We start from the raw sequence: 20,623 nt of genomic DNA on the forward strand, positions 1-20,623 counted from the left end.
ATGTAGTAAACTGTCTTTCGATAAATAAGTAGTTAATTTTGGTGAAAATATTGTGGCACTAGCATTCGCGAATGCTTGATCTTCTTTTGTTCCTCGGGCGGCAGAAAGCAGTCGTCAGCATACCCGCACGTCCATGAGTTGCATGAATAGAAAGCATTTGATGGAACACACCATGGCCAAAAAAACACCAAACAAGTCTAAGCGAGAAAATAAAAATAAAGGAGTAATATGAGGTATATTGGCTATTATTTGCACTACCTCCGGTAAAGTGACAATTCGCTATAGCGAGCGTTTATTGGTGCACCGTGGGGGTGTCGTTTTATCGAGGTTGCACTGTATGTGACTAGTCAATCATTATATGTAGTCACCTCTTTGTCAGCTGGCTGAGAGCTTGTATCTTTGATTTAGGAGGATGACTTACATTTAAATACGCAAATACATCAATCCTGTATCAATGCGTATTTTTGTTGCTTTAGGAAAATTAAGAATCAAATAATATTTTTACTCTTGCTCTTTTTTATTCAGTGACTGTATTGAAAGAGAGTATGATTCAGTTTATGGCTATGCCTTATGAGTCATGGCTACAAAATTTGCCGGCCTCGGTGGCAGTGGGGTAAAGTCCTTGCCTGCCAATCCGTAGGTTGCGGGTTCAAATCCTGCCGGGGTAGGTGGTCCCTATCCAGGGCATGGATGTTTCTGATGTTCCATTGTTACTATTGAAACACCCTTTGTAATGGCCGTTCTGAGCTGTTTACGGGGAAGTGGGAAATAAATAATTAAAAACAAGAGGGTTCACCAGAATTTGCTTGCAAGGATCTTCTTGTCCATTTCCTCAATAATATGAGTCTAATGTTTATGCATACAAATGTTAGTTTTAAGAGTTATTTTTGGATTGTAATGAAATGAATATTTTTTATTTTATTTTATTCTCAAACTACCGGATACAGCTCTTATTGGCCATTTTACACCGGGGTGTTCAACAATGTAACAAGTAAACGTACACAAACGACCATGCCCTGGACCGGTGAAACCTACCCAGGCGGGACTCGAACTCGCGACCTCTTGTTTGGCAGGCGAGAACGTTACCCCGCCGCCACCGAGGCCGGCAAATACATTATTTTCCTTTGAAGGGAAGTAATGCTAGTTTTCTGTGGATTTGGTTGATTATGATAATTACGTCTCCTGGGGTTGAGTACAAATAATTTTTACATAATTATTAAATGGCATCGTAGAATAATTTTCTGACAGTTGACCTTGGTTCGTTATGGTCAAGTGATACAGTTAGCATTTCTTCGTTCTGTTCTATTCCTCATATTCTGCTGAAATGCTTTGGTTTTGGCTCCATATTTATTCCTTGAGATTCAATCACGACTAACTTGAGGAATCTATAGCCCTTCTACATATATTTTCTATACTTGCAACTTCTTCTCTGAAAAGCACTTCTTGTATGGCACATTTCATTGCTCGTGGCATTAACATGCTTCCTAGGTTTGAAGTTCTACACATCATGGTGTGCTGACGAGAATCATGGTCTAGTGAAATCCTATGCAAGCTCTTCAAGTGGGTATTCACATCTTGAGTCAAAGTTTTGGTGATGAAAGTTGTAATCCTAATGTCAGTTCAACTCAACAGTGTAGTTAGCCTGTTTGGAATGTTGCTTTTTTATTCTTTATTTAGCATATACTCTGTACATTACGTGACTGTGCAGTTTTTAATGTGTATGGCCAACTTAACCCTTTGCACTCTATTTATCCTAGTCTGTGGTATGCTCCATTTGAAAATATTTCTCTGAGTTGTATTAAAAAACCAATTTTATTGGAACAAAATGTGTACCATTCTATGTTAAATGTCAGCTCAATTCAGCGTGGGCAAACTGTAGAGCCGAAAATGACATAGAAGCAGATGGGAGAAAGGAAAAAAATCCTGAGAAAAATATTGAAAATAATTTTCAATGGGGCTTGATGGAGCATATTTTCTCATGTCAACCTGTAATTGACAGTGGAGTGCAAGGGGTTAATTAAATTTTTTTTTTAATTTGTCCAGATTGTATTTTTCTATTTTTTATTTGTGAGTTGCTTGGATAAATAATACTTAATAGAAAATATGAGTTTATAAAGTTGTTCCTACGATCCTCTTGAGTTCCATCTGAATTCATTTTTTTGTTTTATTTAAATTGATTTCTTCAGCTACATCTCTGATGTAGCCGATTTTGATAATAACTGGAAGAAATCCGATAGAATTATTGCATCAACCATCAATCTCTGTGTACACCTCTGACTGAGAAGTTAAGGAATGTTTAGGAGTGCTTGATTGTGTGATAGAAGAATGGTCAAGTTTTGCATTGCATTCTGTTGTAAGTGTGAAGTTTGGAAAGTGATTTAATTATATGCGGGTCACTAATGATTGAACAGTATAATTTTAGGAGTGTGGTAGTTAAATAGTAAATTTCTAGATCTATTGATTATGCTGTTGTACCATATTTAACATAAGTAGTGTTTTGGATGGAGTGGTTTGCAGCATACCTACCTATTTTCATGTTCTTTGTATGGCATGAGTTTGTATTGTTGCTTAAGTATTCCTAAAGACTGTGTCTATCTTTGCTTTCGAGGATAGTTAGCCTTGTGGTAGGGCACTGTTTTGGAGATCTGGAGCACAAAAACAAAATTTAAACCCTAAATGAAGTCCAGGAGATATCTAATTGACCCAGGTGTCTAATCTACGTAATCTGGTTAATTTGTGCAACTGATGACTTTACTTCTTGGAATTTTTGTCTCCTGGAACTATTTGGAGAGAGCACTGGGAAATTAAATGATTAGTGTTTTAATGTATTTGAAACTGCAAACAGTGTAACTGCTTGGTCTCCCTTATTAAAAATGAAATTTCAGGGTTAGTCTCATGCCATAAAATCAGTTTGTTGTAAAATAGGGTAGTTTCCTTCATCGAAGAAAACGAAAGGCATTGATTGCGATTCGTTACCCACCATTAGTGTATTCATAATACACAAATTTTTTGGTTTTAGAAATACCGGTTTAGACGAATGGCAAGGGCTAAATTTTATCCTCATTTGAAAAAGGCCAGATTGGCGCCCATGCGATGCCACTCCACGTGACGTCACAGGGACCTAGTTTCTACACGAGAGGATAGGAGTTATACATCGTCTGAGGTTACCAATGCATGCAAGAGGCACAGAGCTCAGGGAAACATGTCTTAATAATAACCTATTAAAACTGGCTAAGGTCGGAAAGTTTTCTTCGTTTGATAAGGTATTAATAAACCTTTTTTAAGCCAAGCGCTACCATATAGCAGGGCAATCAGCTACCCGCTAGCATCCTGCGTCGTATCAGCGCTCAGAGCCTCGCCCAAGGTCACCTCACAAGGCGGGAGGGGGAACCAGAAATGCGTCACACGGACTTTTTCCCATCATTCCTAGTTACTCGTCACGTTTTTGCGCGCTTGAAAATTTTCACTTTTCATTTAATCGCGAAAAATAGATATCGTCATTTAAAAATCTTGCATGCATGAAGTAGCTGTAATCTGAAATGTGTTTGGTCCCGAAAAATTTGGTGTGTGAAGAGAGAGCGGGTAGCTGATTGCCCTGCTATATTTAGATAGGCTAGAACGTAAATCTTATCATGGAATAAAAAAAAAAAAAGTGGTAGCCAAAGAGGTGCGACTTTCCATCATGTCATTTAGTTTAAGCATTCTGCACTCTTTATAGGCTATTCCAAATTGTTTTTTCGTGATAGTCGGTGTAATTTATGCTGTGGCAAAGTTAAGGGAAGCCAAGCGGGTATTCTAGATTGTTGGTGACTCATAAATCATCCATGTGCGTGATTAAGATAAGTGTAAAATAATTGCTCTGTGGATACAGTTACATTAATCAAGACTCGGAAGCGTTCAAGAGGCTCCTCTCTTTGTGCTCAGTGAGGTTGAGTTGAATGTAAGCACTCTGTGGTAGATACATATTTGTGTATGTATGTATGTGCTGCTTAATCTTTGGGAGTGTAATGATGGCCAGAATCCCTCGCTGTCCAAGTCACCCAAGTACTTCAATTCAAATTTTGCATAGATATTTAGGTTAAATGTAATGTTGCCCCTTGTTTTTTCCACTGATTGCCACAGATGATATGGAAGCTTTTGTGTTTATTTAAACTAAAAATTTCATGCATTAAGGGATATATCACCTTACTACTTCACATATAATTACACATTATTTACCTATTTGGGTAGGATAGTGATTAGCTTTCTGAATGTTTTTATGAAAACACTGACAGTAAATGAATGCCACCGTGGGAGAAATTTTTTTATGTCAATTTGGTCTGGGAATATACGAGGTTTGGTCTGCATAAGATGTGTATTCCAGTTTTCCTGCGTGTTATTTTCATGTCTTGTATGAGTACCTTTTATTCTAATCTTTGAAGTAATTAGTCGTAAGTTATCACATCAACGTGGATATTTTTGACCTTATTGGATTTCTGAAGTTTAGTTTTAAGCATTTAGTGTAAATTGTTAGTGGTAAAACTGAATAATCTTATAATTGAATATTGAAAAATCAGTTTTTTTCCTGCTCATGTCCTTGTAATTTAATCCACCTCTGTTCTTTTAGTGTGGTTTTATGCTGCTTAACCTGGTAACTATGTTTTTTACTCGCGAATGATGTGTAAATTTATGTATGAAATTGTGCTTTGTACAAAATTGAAAATTCAGTCTTAATGAATCTTGAAGAGGGAGACATGAAATTTGCACTTTCTCTCAACTCGTAAATGATTACGCATTTGATTAACATAGCACTCATCTCCTAACATTGGCTTCTCCTGTAATATGTGTACATATATAAAACTTGTTCAAGAGCTCTTTTGGTACATCACGAAGTCTGTACATTATTTTAATCTTGGATTTTGCTTATTGAGTAGGACTAAGGTGTGTGGCTAATCATTACACTAGAAATTTGGTTTTCCATCAATCACTTGGCATAATATATATTGTGATTTTCAACACTCATTCATTTTATTTTTTATTTTAATTTTTGAAGAGGTTTTCCTGTGGGATTGAAACTTAAAGCACCAGCACACAATTATTTAATGGATTAGCATTTGTAAATTTGGAAACTTATATTTTAATTAACATGCCGTAGTAACATCAGTCGCTCAATAATCTGTAGCAATAGATTTCATATAATTTCTTCTCCAAATAACAATTTGTAACATAAGCAATGGCAGCTCATCTGTTGGAAGTAATGACTGGGTGTCTTCCATGCTCATTTATATAATTTTAAATTGAAATTTATTTTTTATTCATGGCAGTAGTTAATATTAATATTGAATTGATAGAATTTTTTAGCTATGTTGGTAGGCCTAGGCTGTTTTAATCTTGAGTTCCTTAACTGAAGTGCAGTATTTTCCCACTCTCTTTTGGGAATCTGGTCTTGATTTGGTGAATGGGTCTCTTTTGTTCCTTAATTCATTTGAACCAGTTTTAATTCATTGAAATAATTTTATATTATTGCTTGCACTTCAACCTCTTGTGTATGTCCCCTTTTGCTCGTGCAATCCCTGCACTTATTCCATACGGTGGAAAGAATTTTACTTTGGATGCAGGCAGTTTTACCTTTGAAATGGCTCAGGTTTTAAGGCTTTATTGCTAAACCCATAAACCCATTAGGGAAAAGTTATGTCAAGGTTTTTCTTTGTTCAGTATTATTCTTGGATTTAGTATAATATGAGCTTTGCTTGGGATGGTAATGCACAGCATAGCTTAACTGTAGACGTAACCTATGTATGAGCACTTAAGTGATGGTAGTGGCCCATGGGAATGTCTGATGGCCAGATACGGAGTTATCCAAGTAGTAGTTCTTGCCGAATTGTTGGTATATTATTAGGAAATTTCCCTTTTTGGATAAATGTATGTTGCTAGTTTCCAGGCTACTTAAAACATCCTATGAACCATTAATAAATATTTAAGTTGTTTCTGGGAGAATCAAGACAGATTTAGAGTTTTGTTTTTCATTTTGGAAATGTATGCTCAGTTACTTTGAAGGTTAACTGTCATGGCTGCCATGAATTCTGCCCCGTAGTTTATTTTTTCAATAATCCTCAATATTTCATGAAAGACATTAGAATTGGAGTGACTGATGTATTTTGCTAGCTGTTTTCTAAGGCTTGATTGTTTAGCCTCGACACCATACTACTTGATGTGCTACAACCTCAAGCTATTTGGTGAGTTTGTTTTTGTTTTTTGTGAGATCCCATATTTTGTGCACTGGAAATGTTTGTCGTCAATATTTTTTTGTTGGCAACAATGCTGAATGCTATCTAGTGAGTTTTTTTGGGCTGAAGTTAGAAAACCAATGTAATTGTTTGGTTAACATTTTGTTTGAGAGTTAAGTAATTAACCAAAATAATTTTTAGACCCATTGTGTGCTGAATCCTTGGCTGTTGGGCAGGTGACCCCTCCTATTAGCTTCATATTTTTTACTCTACCTTAGATTCCTGTAGACCCTTTTTGATTAGAATTCCATGATCATGCATGCTAAATGAGTTTATATATCATTTCAGAATGTGCACATGAGACTTGAATTAGCTTTGGATGAAGACAGCATATTCTACAAACTTGGAAGTGCTGGGCTCATCACCTTCTCAGATTACATCTTTCTCCTCACCGTTCTGTCAAGTGAGTACTTTTTTTCAGTTACTTTACATTTTACCATCATACTTTCAAGGAGTGATTTGTATATCTGCTACATCAATGAAATGAACATTAATGTAAATTCACCATCCAATATTTTTATTTTTTGTCATCTCAAGAGCGGTAAGCTAGGAAGGAAAATGATTTTCTCCACAGCAGTATAAAACTTAAAATTTCTAGACTGCTGCAGCATTTTGAAAAATCCCAGATACTACATATGTGGATAGTGTTATGATTTTCCTTCATTATTTGGTTTGTGTGAAGTTGTTACTTGCATTATATTGAAACGTAAGTTATAGTCAGATACTTATTATTTTAGAAGTCTCTTAAATTTATTTATTTTTTCTGATCATCAAAAGTTCTCTTTTGGTCAGATATTTTTATCTGTTATAAAAATGTAATTTGTAATCTGATTAGTTTTTTCAATACTGCCGCTGCATAAATACTTATTGCTGTACATGGTGAGCAATCATGAATACAGGGTTTATGGAGTCTTTTGAAATCTGGAGATTTTAGTCTCACGTAGTGTTAATTTGAAGCTTATATCATTAAGTATATAAATTTTAATTTTTTATATGCTATTTACGGTACATCTGTTTTATCTGCAAGTTTCTAGTGGTTTAGAGAGGAGGAAATATCTCATTGGTTTAGGTGAAGTCAGCCATGATTCTTTTTTGTTCTTAATGCTTGTTTACATGATACATTAACAAGTACGAATGCATGAACCAAATCAGAACAAGCTCAATTTTCTGTATGTGCATTCAAACAAGTTTGGTGGTTACACTGTGTATTTTCGTGTTCATTTACAAGTTTATGCATTTTGATATTAACTGGTATGGGTAAATGGACGGTGTAAATAGGCCTGTAGTGTAGCAATCATCATCTTCAGGTATAAATTATGATGTATTTATCATATTATTCTTACCTAGTCACCTAACGAGGGAAGAGATGAATTTTAAAAATGGACACCAGAATAGGGGAAAAGGATGGGTAATGAGATTCGTTTATCATAATGCTGTCCTGACTTTCAATAATTTTTAAAATTTCCAATTGCTCTCTGGAGTCTAATTCACTGCATTCACATTGCATAATTATAAAAATGTTAATTTTTAATATTTTTTTGTTTAATGCAAATTGTCTACTTGGAGATGAGTGTATTCGTGAAACATTTGAATACAACTAACTCCTTGGTCAAGTGTTAAGCACGAGGCAGTACGACTGAAGCATCTCCACCCAGTGCAATAGCCACAGGGGGGTGGTTTCCGGTTTACAACTCCCCCTTGAGCCTTAAAAACAGGCACCAAAAACGAGTGAGATGGCCTCAATAAATAAAAAAACACTTTATTTTGATACATAATCATACATAGTTACTGTTTTTAAGTCCTGAAAATCATGTTTTCAACATCAAAAATCCCTGGACTGACCTTGGCCCTGGGGTGTTTTCCATACACCCCTGAACGGCTCCAAAATCTCTGGTAAACCCCCCACATTTCAAAATCCTGGCTATGCTTTTGCCTCCACTAGGGGCTTATGGCAGCCTGGTCACTAGCAGACAAAAACAATGGAATAACAATCACTAGATTCCACAACACTAATAATTGAATACAAGACATACTAGCTGTTCAGGATACATTACCTCCCCTTCTCCTTTGTTTGGAAGTTTCTGGTCCTACTACCATACCTACGGCAGTGATGAGGAATTAATGTGGTGAAAATCTCAGGAGGATATTTCTGAAGGTTTTAAAGAATACACATAGTTGCCAAAATGAATTTTTAGAGCAGAATCAAGGTTTTTTTAAATGTGCCTTACCTTAAATTTATTTCTTTAAAATATTCAAGAAAACATTTGCTCTGATGGTCGATGAATCATGACAGAACTTCCAAAAGTGGGGGTTGAGGGACAGCCACCCTTGAATTGCCACTTAGTTGTCTGCCTCAGTGAAGTAGGGGTTTTGGATTAGGCACTTAGGGACTAGTTGAAGCTATTCGGTGCTGATAAATAATATAGAATGTTACCAATTATGTTCTTGGTATGCATTCCACATTTTTATCTAATTATGTCTTGGACATTCTTTCAACTTACTTTCTTTTACTCAGCAGTGGTATAGTCAGCTTGATATAACCTTTGGTTAAGAGAGTAAATTCATTAATCATGGTAATAGTCAGTTGAAAAATACATGGGAGTTAGCACAATGTTAAAATTTTTAAGTCGTTGGCAAAAAGCATTGTCCGTTAAAAGTCGTATTTATTATTTTTTAGGATTTAAATAGGTATATTTCTGTGATGCATTTAATTTATCACCATCATACATTGAGAATTAGGCAGCATTTTCCAGTTGGTAGCATGCCCTTAGGATGAACTGATTCTCATCTTGCCAATTATTTTTACACGCACCAGCTTCAGCTGCAGAATTTCCCCACAATTGTCTTTTTGATCATGCTTGAAGTTGTTCTTTTTATTGGCTTGTGCTTAAAAACGTATTTTTCACAAACACACACAGTTAGATAATGCACACCACTAAATTATGTCTACTAAATTTTCACTTATTGTCTTCAATGTAGTCTTATCATACTTGTTTGAAGAAAAAAAAATTCTAGCTAACTCTACTTGTTGTTGTCTTTGGAGATGTCTTTTATGAAAGGAGTTTGATTTCAAGTTATCACCAAAAGCCATGTCTTTTTTGGCTTAGTGCCGTATCTTCATAATTTCTATGACTCATACCCAATGAGAATATTTTTATCCTTAAATATTTCATTAATTTATTGTAGATGCCCTATGAAAGGATATGAGGCTTTCTCATGAAAAGATAGTATGTGGGTTTTACAAGCAGTCTATCTCTACAGGTTTGAGAAAACCAAAATTTCCAGAGACAGAACGGTATCCATCTGTATTTTTGCAGTGCTCCTTTTAATATGGCACACTTTCTAAGTGTATGCTGAGAATCATCCCCTAGCATTAAGAATTTAAGGTGCATTTCATATACATCATCAAGGTGCCCCATTACATGGGTGCTGAAATACATATGGACTAGTTTTTATGGATGAGGCTCTTTTTTTCTACTCTGTTCAATGGCTTCTGTATTTGCTGGCTTTGTACTTAAGCAATTATGCACAATACTGCAAACAATGTTAATATTTCACAGGGACATTTTGGAGGTTATCTATGAAATGCCTGTATTTTTACACACTGTGGCATTTACATTTTTTGCACCAAGTCATTTTTATTACTTCACCATCTTGAAATATTTGCTAGTATCGAATTCATGATGGCTCTGCATGCCTTGATTCACATTCTCATCGTACTTGAATTGGGTTTGTTTTCATTTTAATGCCAAAAATTGTCTTTGCTGGCTCAGTATTTTTGGCTCATCACCATGCAAACTCTGGATCAGTATTCTTTTTAATGGATAGACCTTGTCATAGTGGTGTATTGCAGATATAGCCCAGGATATGGTGAATTGAGGAGGGGGTTTAGCAACCTCAAAACCCCTCTGTCCTCCGAAAATGTAGAAGAGATATGTCATCAAGTGTACCTCTTCCAAATGATCGCTCCCCACCCCCAAAATTGCTCCAAATGAGCGTCCTACCAACATTTTTTTCTGGCTATGGTGTTGGCCTTAAATATCATGTATTGTTTTGTGCACCCTCTCGTGTATCACTCACATTTGTAACAGCACCATCTTCATGTATTTGCTGGTGTCATAACTGAATATTTGCCAGCCAGCACATTAGATTTCATGCAGATTGTCCTTAATTTAATATATTGAAGCACATACTAGCTTTATTTGAAAGAAGTGTTTTCAAGTTAGCACCAAAAGGTGTTTTGTTGACAGATACTCACACCTTATTTTTTGATGGGTAGGCCTTTGATGGACCTTTTTGGTATCATGTATGCTGGGCATAGTTTTTCTTTTTGTGGATCTCTCAATCTTCTGGGTTCTCAACAAGCTGGCTGTCAGAAGTTGTCTACAGTTTCGCCTGGATTCCACCAGGCGCCTTCAGGTCAGTGGCGTAGCCAGGGTTTTTGTTCGGAGGGAGTCCAAAACCAGGGGGGACATTTTTGAGAAACGGGGTACTAAGAAGAGGGTTTTAAGCTAATTTTAGCACTTTTCCTAACGAAAAACTTCATTTTTCAAAGAACTGTTTTGTAAATTCATGGTTTTTCAATATTTGGTTTTCTATTGTAGTGCAAAGTAAGTGTGCTTTTATATTTCGGGGATGGGAGGTCCGGACCCTCCCTGTCGCTACGCCACTGCTTCAGGTCAAAGTGGACTTCTGGTCGAAGTGTTTTACTTCGACCTGGAGACGCCTGGTGGAATCCCGTCGAAACTGTCTTCAATATGCGATAACCAGAACGGCGAAAACTCGGATGATAGCTATATTCACGAATCCAGAACTCCACGGCAAACTGCGAGCCAACATAGCTTTCGTCTATTCACATTTTGTTGTTTTGTACACTCGCGTCAATTACGCCACCATCTTGAAGTATTTGCTGGCATCGTATCCGAACATTTGGAAGTCGACGCGGTAGATGTCGTACAGGTCGTCGAGCTGCCTCCGCGTGAGCGTCTTGAAGTACCTCGGCAGCACGTCCTCCGTCTTGCCGCCGATGGCCGCGTTCACCGCCTCCCGCGGCTTGCCCCTCCGCCTCCACTCGTCCTCCCACTCCGACTTGTTGTCGCCGAGCCCGAGGTCTCCGGCGATCCCCGCCCGCTCGATGATGTACAATTCGTCGCGGGTCAGGGTCTCCATCTTGGCCACCACCGTGAAGTTGACGGCGCACGGCGTGCAGAAGCGGAAGTACGGGGCCCAGTGCTCGTCGAATCCGGCGATCCCCTGGCTTCCTCCTTGGCTGCCGCCGGCCCCTTCTTTGGCCGACGCGATGACCCACGAGACGAACTCGGAAAAGGTTGGGCTCTTCTCGAAAGCGGGGCCCTTGAAAGAGAGAGGGAGAAATAATTGGATGAAATATTTTAGGAACGTGCATCGGTAAACATTTCAGAAGCTGTGTAGGTACTCGACAAAGACGAAATTCGATTTAGTTCAAAACATATATTGATAATATCGTAAGCCACCCTAATCTACTATACTCTTCATTATTGATAAAATATTTTGGGATCGTGCATCAGGAAACCGAGATTTCCCATGTCAAGTCTGTGTGATTATTACAGACGAAATTCGAATTTCTTTAAAATAGTTTGATAATATAAAAATTCACCCTTAAATACTGTACTAGTCACTTGTTGATTCAACCCGGAGTTAGCATAGGAATAGGCGAAATCAGAGCGCACCTCTGACTAATCCATTGGCCTATTATATCACACATTCAGGGCAGGGGGTCAGTTCCTATCCCTAGGCCACCCCGCACTTCGAGGATTTTTATATAGGGTAAGCGATGGCCTCACCCGGATTTGAACTGCGTAACTTCCGATCAGTAGCCCAAAACTCTACGCTGACCACCACGGTTCTTATATATTGCATTGTCATCATGAAAATAACGATTGGATGAATGCGGAATTCTGTATGGACTTGTGCAAGAAGTATGTATACCTTTAAGCTATCATTTATTTACACGGGTTAGACGTAGGATTTGGCTGAATCCTGTACTGACTGGGATGGGATGCTGAAAATCATTAGATGGAAGAATAATCGATGACGAAATAGTGGGGTTTTTTATAGAATGAAAGGGAATCGGCCTTGTAGTGATTATTAGAGGGAGGTTCAATTTGGGAAGGGAATCAGGCAAGGATGTTTTGAAATATGTTCGATGTACTCCCACCTTCAGCGATAAAAAAACTTCAACGAATAAAAATCCCGTCCTATCAGGTGTATTTAAGTACTTATCCTTTTATGAACCCAGCGGTTTCAGGGGTACCTAATCGTGTGAAATATTTTCATGGTGGAAATAAAACTTGTGAATTTTACTTTATAAAGTTCAAATCGATTAATTTTAATTTTAATCGCTTCATAACTTAAAATTATTAAAGTGAAATTCGTAAGATTTGTTTATTTCCACTACTTACCCTTTGCATCGCCGGCGTCATTTGCGGGTTGCGGAGCCTAAACCTTGAGATGATGTCTTTGGCCATCTTGCGGTAGAATTTGTGCCGGAAGCCCTCGATCTTGTTCCGATATGCGGAGAGGAGTCTCTCGAAGGGGTCCCTCACGATGAGGAAGGACAGGGAGTGCGGCAGGGCGGCGCGGAGCTGCTCCACCGAAGGCCGAGGGAAGCGGGACCTCGCCAGCGACAGCGGCGTCTTCCGCGACCGCCTCAAGTAGTGCTCCTTGTATCCACCTGCACGGAGAGACAGAATAACTCGTGAAATGGAGCAATGCAGGTCGATAGTGAAGGATGATATCTATAATATTACTAGAGAGCATTCTCTAGTCGGCCTCTAAAATGTGTGGTCGCCCACCGATTTACAATACTCGCCACCACCGTCGCTGATGGGCTGAGCGATCTGAATTTTCTGGGAAAATGAGCTGTAGGGCCTTTAACCGAAATTTATATTCGTGATGATTTTATCCATCTAATTCACATCTTTTCAATGCTATTCCTCGTAATTTAAAATGATATAAAGTAAAAACCGAAAAAGAAATATGGACACAAGAAGAGATAAATAAGAGCATACCGGATTTTTTTGTTACGTGTTCGTTTCAGGAACCGACAATTAGACGAAGTATACATCCCTTGTATTAAAATGGAGCGCTACTCTGGAGTTTCTTGTCAAAATGGCCAGTAGCGGGTGTGGGTGATGCAGATGTGGGTGTATCAGCATTCCATTGTTTTCAGTTCAGTGTTTTGAGCAAGGGAAGGGGGCCCAATTCCATCCCATAGAAGGCTGATTTCTGTTGTCACTTCGGTCGCATTTGAATCGGTTTAAAAAAATGTCCGCGGCGCGGTGATGAGGGCAATACGATTCATTTTTATCTAATATTTTGCAGTATAATGTTTGTCATTGCGAGGAATAACATTGAAAGTTTATGAATTTGATGGATCACATCATCATATTATAAATTTCGGTTAACACCCCTAATTATACCTTATTTCCCCGTTAAACTCGGATCAATTTGTCCGTCAGTGACACGAGTGGCTACTTTTGTAAACCCATTTAAATTCGGGCGGGTGGCAACACTTTTAGATTGATAGAAAAATATTAATTGTTCAGGAAAAATTCCGTAAGAACAAAAATAATATTAAATTACATAAATAAATCGCATTTTGCTAGCATATTACATTAAAGTCAACATAAATTATTACAGAGCTTACAATGATGAATGTTTACAATGATATTTCATTTCATGGCATAACCGATCAAGCAATCGCATGAAATATAGTATAAAACGGCGAATTGAGCTATTTTCCGGATTTTTTTACAAACGCTAAAAAGACATATTCTTATGTAAACAAGAGCAAATTGTGATAGTAAAATAACTTGTGATATGCCATTATTGAGATAGGAGATAATCATAATATTTTAGTTTAAAGGTTTTGACAGATGTACAATTTTTGACGTCAGTTGGTGTCTCATTCCAAATCCGAAATAGAAATATGAGGCCTTATTGATGATCCTCTTTTCTAATATTCGTGGTTTTGAGGACAAATCGCTCCCGCTCGATCGGTCGTATTTTGTTTCGTTTCCTGACTTGTACGTATGAAAATGATTCAAATAAAATTGTGAAGGAGAGCATTGTGTGGCGTAGAGGTGGCAGGGGAGAATGGGGGGAGCAGGGTTCCCACTTCACCGTGAAAACCTTGAAACCGTGAATAAACCGTGAATTTAGTCTATTATGAAATAAGCTCTTATAAAATTTTTTTTTTAAACCAGCCTTTATATTTAGATTACAGGGGATGAGCAACGTTTATATATGACACAAAGCAAAAAAACTCAGTGACCCCGAAAAACCAAAAGTGACGTATTAAAAAAGTCACTATATTTATTAAATTTTCAGTGAATGGTAAGCCCCCTATGTTTCAAAATGCCACCCCTATGCTTTTAAATGCCTACTATGTGGATATGCCTAAAGTGGATAACTTTTACTGTGGTCGCAAAACACGAAAATCGACCATTTGGAACTTCTTAGATCAAAAACATGTTTTGGGGGGCTATAGGTTGACTGGGGGGTGGTTAAAGGGGGGTTGGAGAGAAAAAGTTATATTTTCATGTATTGTCATCGGAAATGAAGAAGTGTGCAAAATTTCAGCGTTTTTGCTTCACAGGAAGTGAGTCAAATTTGAGTTACAAGATTTGTACCAGACAAACAAACAGACAAACAGACAGGTTGGTGAGTTGATATAAAGGCTGGAAAAACCTGGAAAAAAGCCGTGAATTTCGTCACATAACCTTAAAAATCTCTCAAACTTGATTTTAGAACTACGATTGAAAGAGCAAAAGAAAAATTGATGTGTCGATCATGTTTCAAAGTCAGTCATGCGTAGACACTGCCCACGCATTTATTTTCACACGTATATTCGAAGCGCAATTATTGGTCCGTGTGCCATGACGACACGATGACCTTAAGCCTGTACCAAAGCCAGAAGACTGGTAACCAAAGTGTTCATTAACCCTGGCGAAAATTCAGACACTTCTTAATTAAAAATAAGTCGCATACGGGTGTTTGCCGCGTGTCGTGATGGAGATAGCCCCGACGTTTCGCGACCGACTGCTGGTCACTTTTTCAAGGGAATAGTGTTAGGATTGGGTTTTTGCGGCCTTTTTATATTTCAGGTGGGAGGGGTGGGCGGAGGGTGTGGGGAGTTAGGACTGGAGGGGGAAGATAACGAAATGTTGCGGATGACTGGGTTCCAAGTATTGCTGATTCTTAATCCGGTATCTCTATTGTAGTTGTTCTTGTTTTTCTTTATTTCTATGGCCTCGCTGATGACTCTGGTTTTAAAATGTTTTATCCTCGCGATGACTCTTGATTTTTCGAAGTCGATCGCATGTCCGGTGGCTTCGTGCTCCGCTACGGCTGACTTTGAAGGGTCACCCAATCGAATGACCCGCTTGTGTTCTTCTATCCGAGTTTTGACTGTTCGTCCGGTTTCCCCGATGTATTTCTTCTCACACGATCGGCAGGGGATTTCGTATACTCCTTCAATTTGAAGTGGCGTCCTATTCTTGGCATTTCCGAGGAGGTGTCGTACTTGGGCGTGTGGTTTAAAGATGGCTTTAATGTCAAACTTCTTAATTTCCCTGGCACCCTGGTCCCTCCATTTTCCCGCTCACAAACTTTAGCCGGAGCTGATTTTTGCCAGCGACGTCAAGAGAGGTAGCACTTTCATTGCTGCGTTTGCATTCCCGGCGTCTGTCGCGTTTGTTAAATTTTTAGTTCACCTGCTGCCGTTGATCGTTACGCGATCAATATTTCTGCCTGAAATGGTTTTTCTATAGACCGTGAAAACCTGGAAAAAATCGTGAATTTTATATTTCAGTTTGGGTGGGTACCATCAGGGCCGGCCTTAGGGCGGGGCGACCGCCCCGGGCCCCGCGCTTTGGGGGGGCCCGCGTTCGTGAAAAAAATTAAAATATACGATAGTTTTGAAAACGCTATTGAAAAAGCGCGCTTTTTATGTTTATTTTACGTTATGATTTTATGAATAAATATAATTATAAATTTTATTTGTATTATACTATTTTGAACTCAACTGCGTGATGGTATCATAACGGCGTAATTACGAAGTCTGAATTTGGGAGGCGGACACATACTTAGCCAGAGAGTGGTAGGGATTCAAAATGCTCGAGTTTGTAGATGGGGTATAGAGTATAATATTTTAAGTGAAGGGCCCCGCACTGAAGGTTCGCCCCTAGCCCCGCACCTGCTAGGGCCGGCCCTGGGTACCATGGGGAGGGAATGGTGATGTTGAGGGTGGGGGGCGTGGCGTACTTCGGGTCGGTTGATAGCACGCGTGCCGAAGGCGGCGGCCGGGCGTTCGTTTGGGGAGAGGCGGAAACTGCTTCGAAAGGAGGAGATTGGACGCTTCCTGCAAAGATTCCGGCGCCTCCTCCACATTCGCCCCAAAAGACTTTTGTGTCCCTCCCGTCCCGTAATGAATCGCTCTTCCAGTGTGTCGTCTTCGCGTGACTGGTTCGGCGTGTGACAACGGGCTGGATTTTGGCCATAATTGCCGTTGGATACTTTTCGTGCTTTCATCGAATTCAATTTAAATAATTAATTTCATTCTTTGCCATTGTCATTTTATACTGACAAGTTGTTGTCGCTCCAGCTATGTTGTCTCGATTCCGTTTTCTGCAATTACATTTATGCTTGTTGCAAGTCAAGATCTTCGATCTTTTAAATGAAAGGGATTATTTTAGTGTTTTGACATTGATTTACCTCTCTAGATTAGAGAATACTTTATCAGAAAACGTAATGGTTGAATATTTGCGTCAAATTTCATTTTACGACTGATATTACAATTTGAGTAATCATAGTAATTGAATTATAAATTGTTAGACCACTATTACCTCCACTACACTTTTAAATAACTTACCAATTTAATTTCTGTTTTTTTTTTAATGGATAAAAGTCTGTAAGTAAAGTCAATATTAGTTAAATGGTGATGTAGTTGGCTCAAACGGCTGAGAAGTGTCTCAAAAGATTTTTTCCTCTGTTTAGTAATATTGTCTTTTTAACGTCTTTCATCTCTATCCATATGGTTATATTATTATTATCAATGCCAACGAGAAGTTGGAATTTAGTAATCTGGGGCGCCCACCCACACCAAACGTGATGATTTAACATCCCCAAACGTTCTTCCCGAAAACCCTTCCTTGACTTTTTGTGTAAAAAGCGTATTTTCATTGGCGATATCCTGCAAATAATCCTCAACTTTCTCCATTAATTGTTCTAATGAGTAGCTTATGAGCAAGCTCACTGTTATTTTCGTCTATTATCTTGATGTGTGGGAAAATATGTATAGCGGTCTTCTTTCTCGTTCTTTCTTATTGTTAGTTTCGATAAAAAATAATTATGTAACTATTATATTTTTATCTCCACAAATAAATTTTCTGGTTACAAAATTTCAACATTTCACTCCTTGCAGTTATATCCTCCGTGGGTACCCTTGCGGTATTTCTGAATGAACCGCAGCAGAAATTTCTTATATCTACTTCCAAAATTCCCTGCTTTTTTGTTGCCAGTCTGGTCTTTCTTCGCCCTCCCTTCCTTGGCTCCGAAGCCGATCTCCTCAAAGTATTCAAGTCCTGACTTGTAGTCGACAGCCGACTAGCGATAGCCGGACATGGCGTCACTTTTACGCGGAGATTGCTTTCAGTGCCATGGCTGAGTGCCGTATTCTCCGCCTCTTCCCCGACTTATCTATCCTGCCGGGTCGTCCCGTGACTGATGTCCCGATTTCTCCTTCCCCCCACATACCCCTATTTTCTCGTTTAAACATGTATTTTCCGTGCAAGGGCCGTGGTATGTGAAGCGTTCGCGTTATAAGAAGTGTTTCTTATGTATGTGAGGTGTCAAATTTTGCCTATAGCACTTATTGGTGTGAACTTACTGGTTAGTACCTTATTATTAGCCATAAGACTGTATGATCATAGTATGGACGAGGAAAAAAATATCAGCTTATATTTGTACCGAATTTCTTCATTTTCGGAATATGATAGTACCGGCCTGTATTGGCATTCTCTATTACCGATAGTATTGTCATTGGATATGAGGTATATATCTGTCGCTTCATGTTCAAAATAAGCATGACAAGTTGCCACGAAAATAGCGGAGTGCTGATAGCCCTTCTAAATTTAGAACAATTGCACCGTAAAAATGCAGCTTTTCGTTATTAAGTAGTAAACTTACTCACGGCAAGTGTGATAATATAAAACTGGAGAATTTACTTGGTTTTTGGCATAACGCCGATTGTTTTTCTAGTACATTTATAATTATGCGTATCAACGATATTTGTGATAAGGCCGTTTTACACGATGAATGATCCTGTGGTAACATTGGTAATTGGCGGCATACCTGACCAGTGGATATGGCGTTGTAATTAATAGCGTATTTGTTTCGAACACCGGTTAGGTAAAATAATTATACCTATTCATGTCGAATTTCATTCCTTGGTCTTTGCATCCTTCTACGTGGCAGCGTTTAAAGTTGCTCGTATTTTGCAGTTGTTTGGGTGAAGATCCAATCAAGCATATATAGCCATCTCATATTAGATTAGATAGGCCGCGTGTTAGGTCGTGCATACGATATTTGAACACCCCTCTCTCCGTAAACTTTTTCTTCAGGCACTCGGTTCTGTGACCATGTCTATCTTCTCGTTTTTAATTATATTCAACCTATATTTTCTTTCTTTTTTAAAAGCCTTGTGTGCCTGGAAATTCGCTTAGTTGTTGAACTACGAATCTGATAATCATAATGCGATAGGATATCCTGAGCTCATTATGGATTTTCTTTCTTCCCTTTTAACTTTTTAACAGAAGTAGGTTTTTCTTGTGCTGTTATTTTGTTTTATGCTATTTTTTGTTTTTAATTTCCATTGTATTCCGTGATATGGGTATTGAATGTTTTTTTTGTGATTGGATGTGAAGCGAAGCCTAGCTAATGTGGTTGTATGTTGTTACGTCGGGTTCTGTATTTAACCGATGAAACTTCCTTGGAATCTTGCATTATTATTGAGAATCCAGTGCAGTGGAGTTTCTAATGTGGCAATTAGTTCGCCAGTCTTCGTCATGCAGTCAATTACGAGGGCAAAAAAGTGCGGTTATATCCGGAGCGGTTCTCAAAATTATTTTTTTTTGCTACAGCGGGGGCTACGTGAATCGCTTGTATTCCTTGGAATTGGAAGCGCATGCTTATCTTCATTTTTTTTAAAGATGACGGAAAGAATTAACTTAAGATCGTAAAAATGAAGGGAAGGAGGAAGAGGCTTGTGCTGCTAGTATTTATTCTCCTAAGTACATGCAAACGCAATTTTGTCATGGTATGTCTCTATGCGGCCGGATATCAAATTATGGAATCGTATTCATAATGGTGGATATATTTCAAAACTTTTACAGCTAGATATAAATGTTGGCGGGAAGAGTTCGATGGGTGTTAAAATCCATGTCTCTCTATTAATGTCTACAATATGAAGGGGCTGTCAATCACCGTAAAAAAAAGCATCCCCATTGTTTGAGATCTAGTCATCAGTTGTAGGTATTTTGTAAGGTAAAATTGCAATACGGAGTAATCGGCTTTATCGCTGTACGAGCATTAGTGGTCAACCCAAAGAGATTTTCCATCGGAGTATTTTTGAATGGGAATCGGACTCAAATGATATTGATGTTTCCCTTCCAGACAAATTGAATTCCCCAAAGTAAAGAATCGCTTTTGCTCGGGGAAGGTTTAGTTTGCATACCATCGCGGAAATTTCGACTTCCCAACTGTGATTCCCCGAAACGAAACGGCGAAAAGGCAATTTTCTGTAGTTTTTCACTTGCTGTCATTTCGTATGGGAATATTTTTTTTTTCGTTTTTGGAGCTGGATAAGAGAAGATCCGTCGAAATGTTATCTCACAGGGAAGATTGCCTGCAATGAAAATGAAATGGTATGAAAGGAAACGGCAGCTGATGACGGTTCGGGGTGGAGGAGGAATGAATGGTGGTGGGGGGGTCTGGAACCCCTTCCGGAAATGACGGGCGTGTCGGTCCGATGGAGGTTTTTTGACGCGAGTCCTTTTCAGCCTCTGAATCATTATTTTGCTTCATGCCTTTCCTCGTGCGCCTATGTGAGTTGAAGATGGACCGCACTCTTCGTTCCACATTACGTGTTTTGGACCATATATTTTTAGAAAATTGCTTTCAGAATAAATCCATTCATCTAAAGTAATCTGCCGTTAACTATAATTTACTCAAGGAGTTGTTTACCCTAAACCTTGGCGCTTGGCTGCAATCAGTTCAACTATGTAGAAAATGTATTTGACCTTTGGTAGTCGTCATTT

At 38.6% G+C, this 20,623-nt stretch overlaps 2 protein-coding genes across 7 annotated transcripts in view; one reads left to right on the forward strand and one right to left on the reverse strand.

Moving 5' to 3' along the window:
- The window catches only part of LOC124161128 (calcium uptake protein 1 homolog, mitochondrial), a 107,610-nt gene that overhangs the window by 16,435 nt on the left and 70,552 nt on the right, over window positions 1-20,623 (forward strand). For all 5 annotated transcript variants that reach the window (XM_046537357.1, XM_046537354.1, XM_046537356.1 and 2 more), the window contains one exon: window positions 6,555-6,669. In XM_046537357.1, coding sequence (XP_046393313.1) covers window positions 6,555-6,669 — 115 coding nt within the window. The remainder of the gene's footprint in view (window positions 1-6,554; window positions 6,670-20,623) is intronic.
- LOC124161129 (carbohydrate sulfotransferase 11-like) overlaps window positions 10,902-20,623 on the reverse strand; it is a 63,074-nt gene continuing 53,352 nt past the window's right edge. For both annotated transcript variants that reach the window (XM_046537359.1, XM_046537358.1), the window contains 2 exons: window positions 12,707-12,978; window positions 10,902-11,618 (listed from right to left, as the gene is read on the reverse strand). In XM_046537359.1, the coding sequence (XP_046393315.1) occupies window positions 11,151-11,618; window positions 12,707-12,978 (740 nt within the window). In that variant the 3' untranslated portion in view covers window positions 10,902-11,150. The remainder of the gene's footprint in view (window positions 11,619-12,706; window positions 12,979-20,623) is intronic.

The sequence above is a fragment of the Ischnura elegans genome, chromosome 6, assembly GCF_921293095.1.
Source record: "Ischnura elegans chromosome 6, ioIscEleg1.1, whole genome shotgun sequence".
NCBI classification, from domain to species: domain Eukaryota; kingdom Metazoa; phylum Arthropoda; class Insecta; order Odonata; family Coenagrionidae; genus Ischnura; species Ischnura elegans.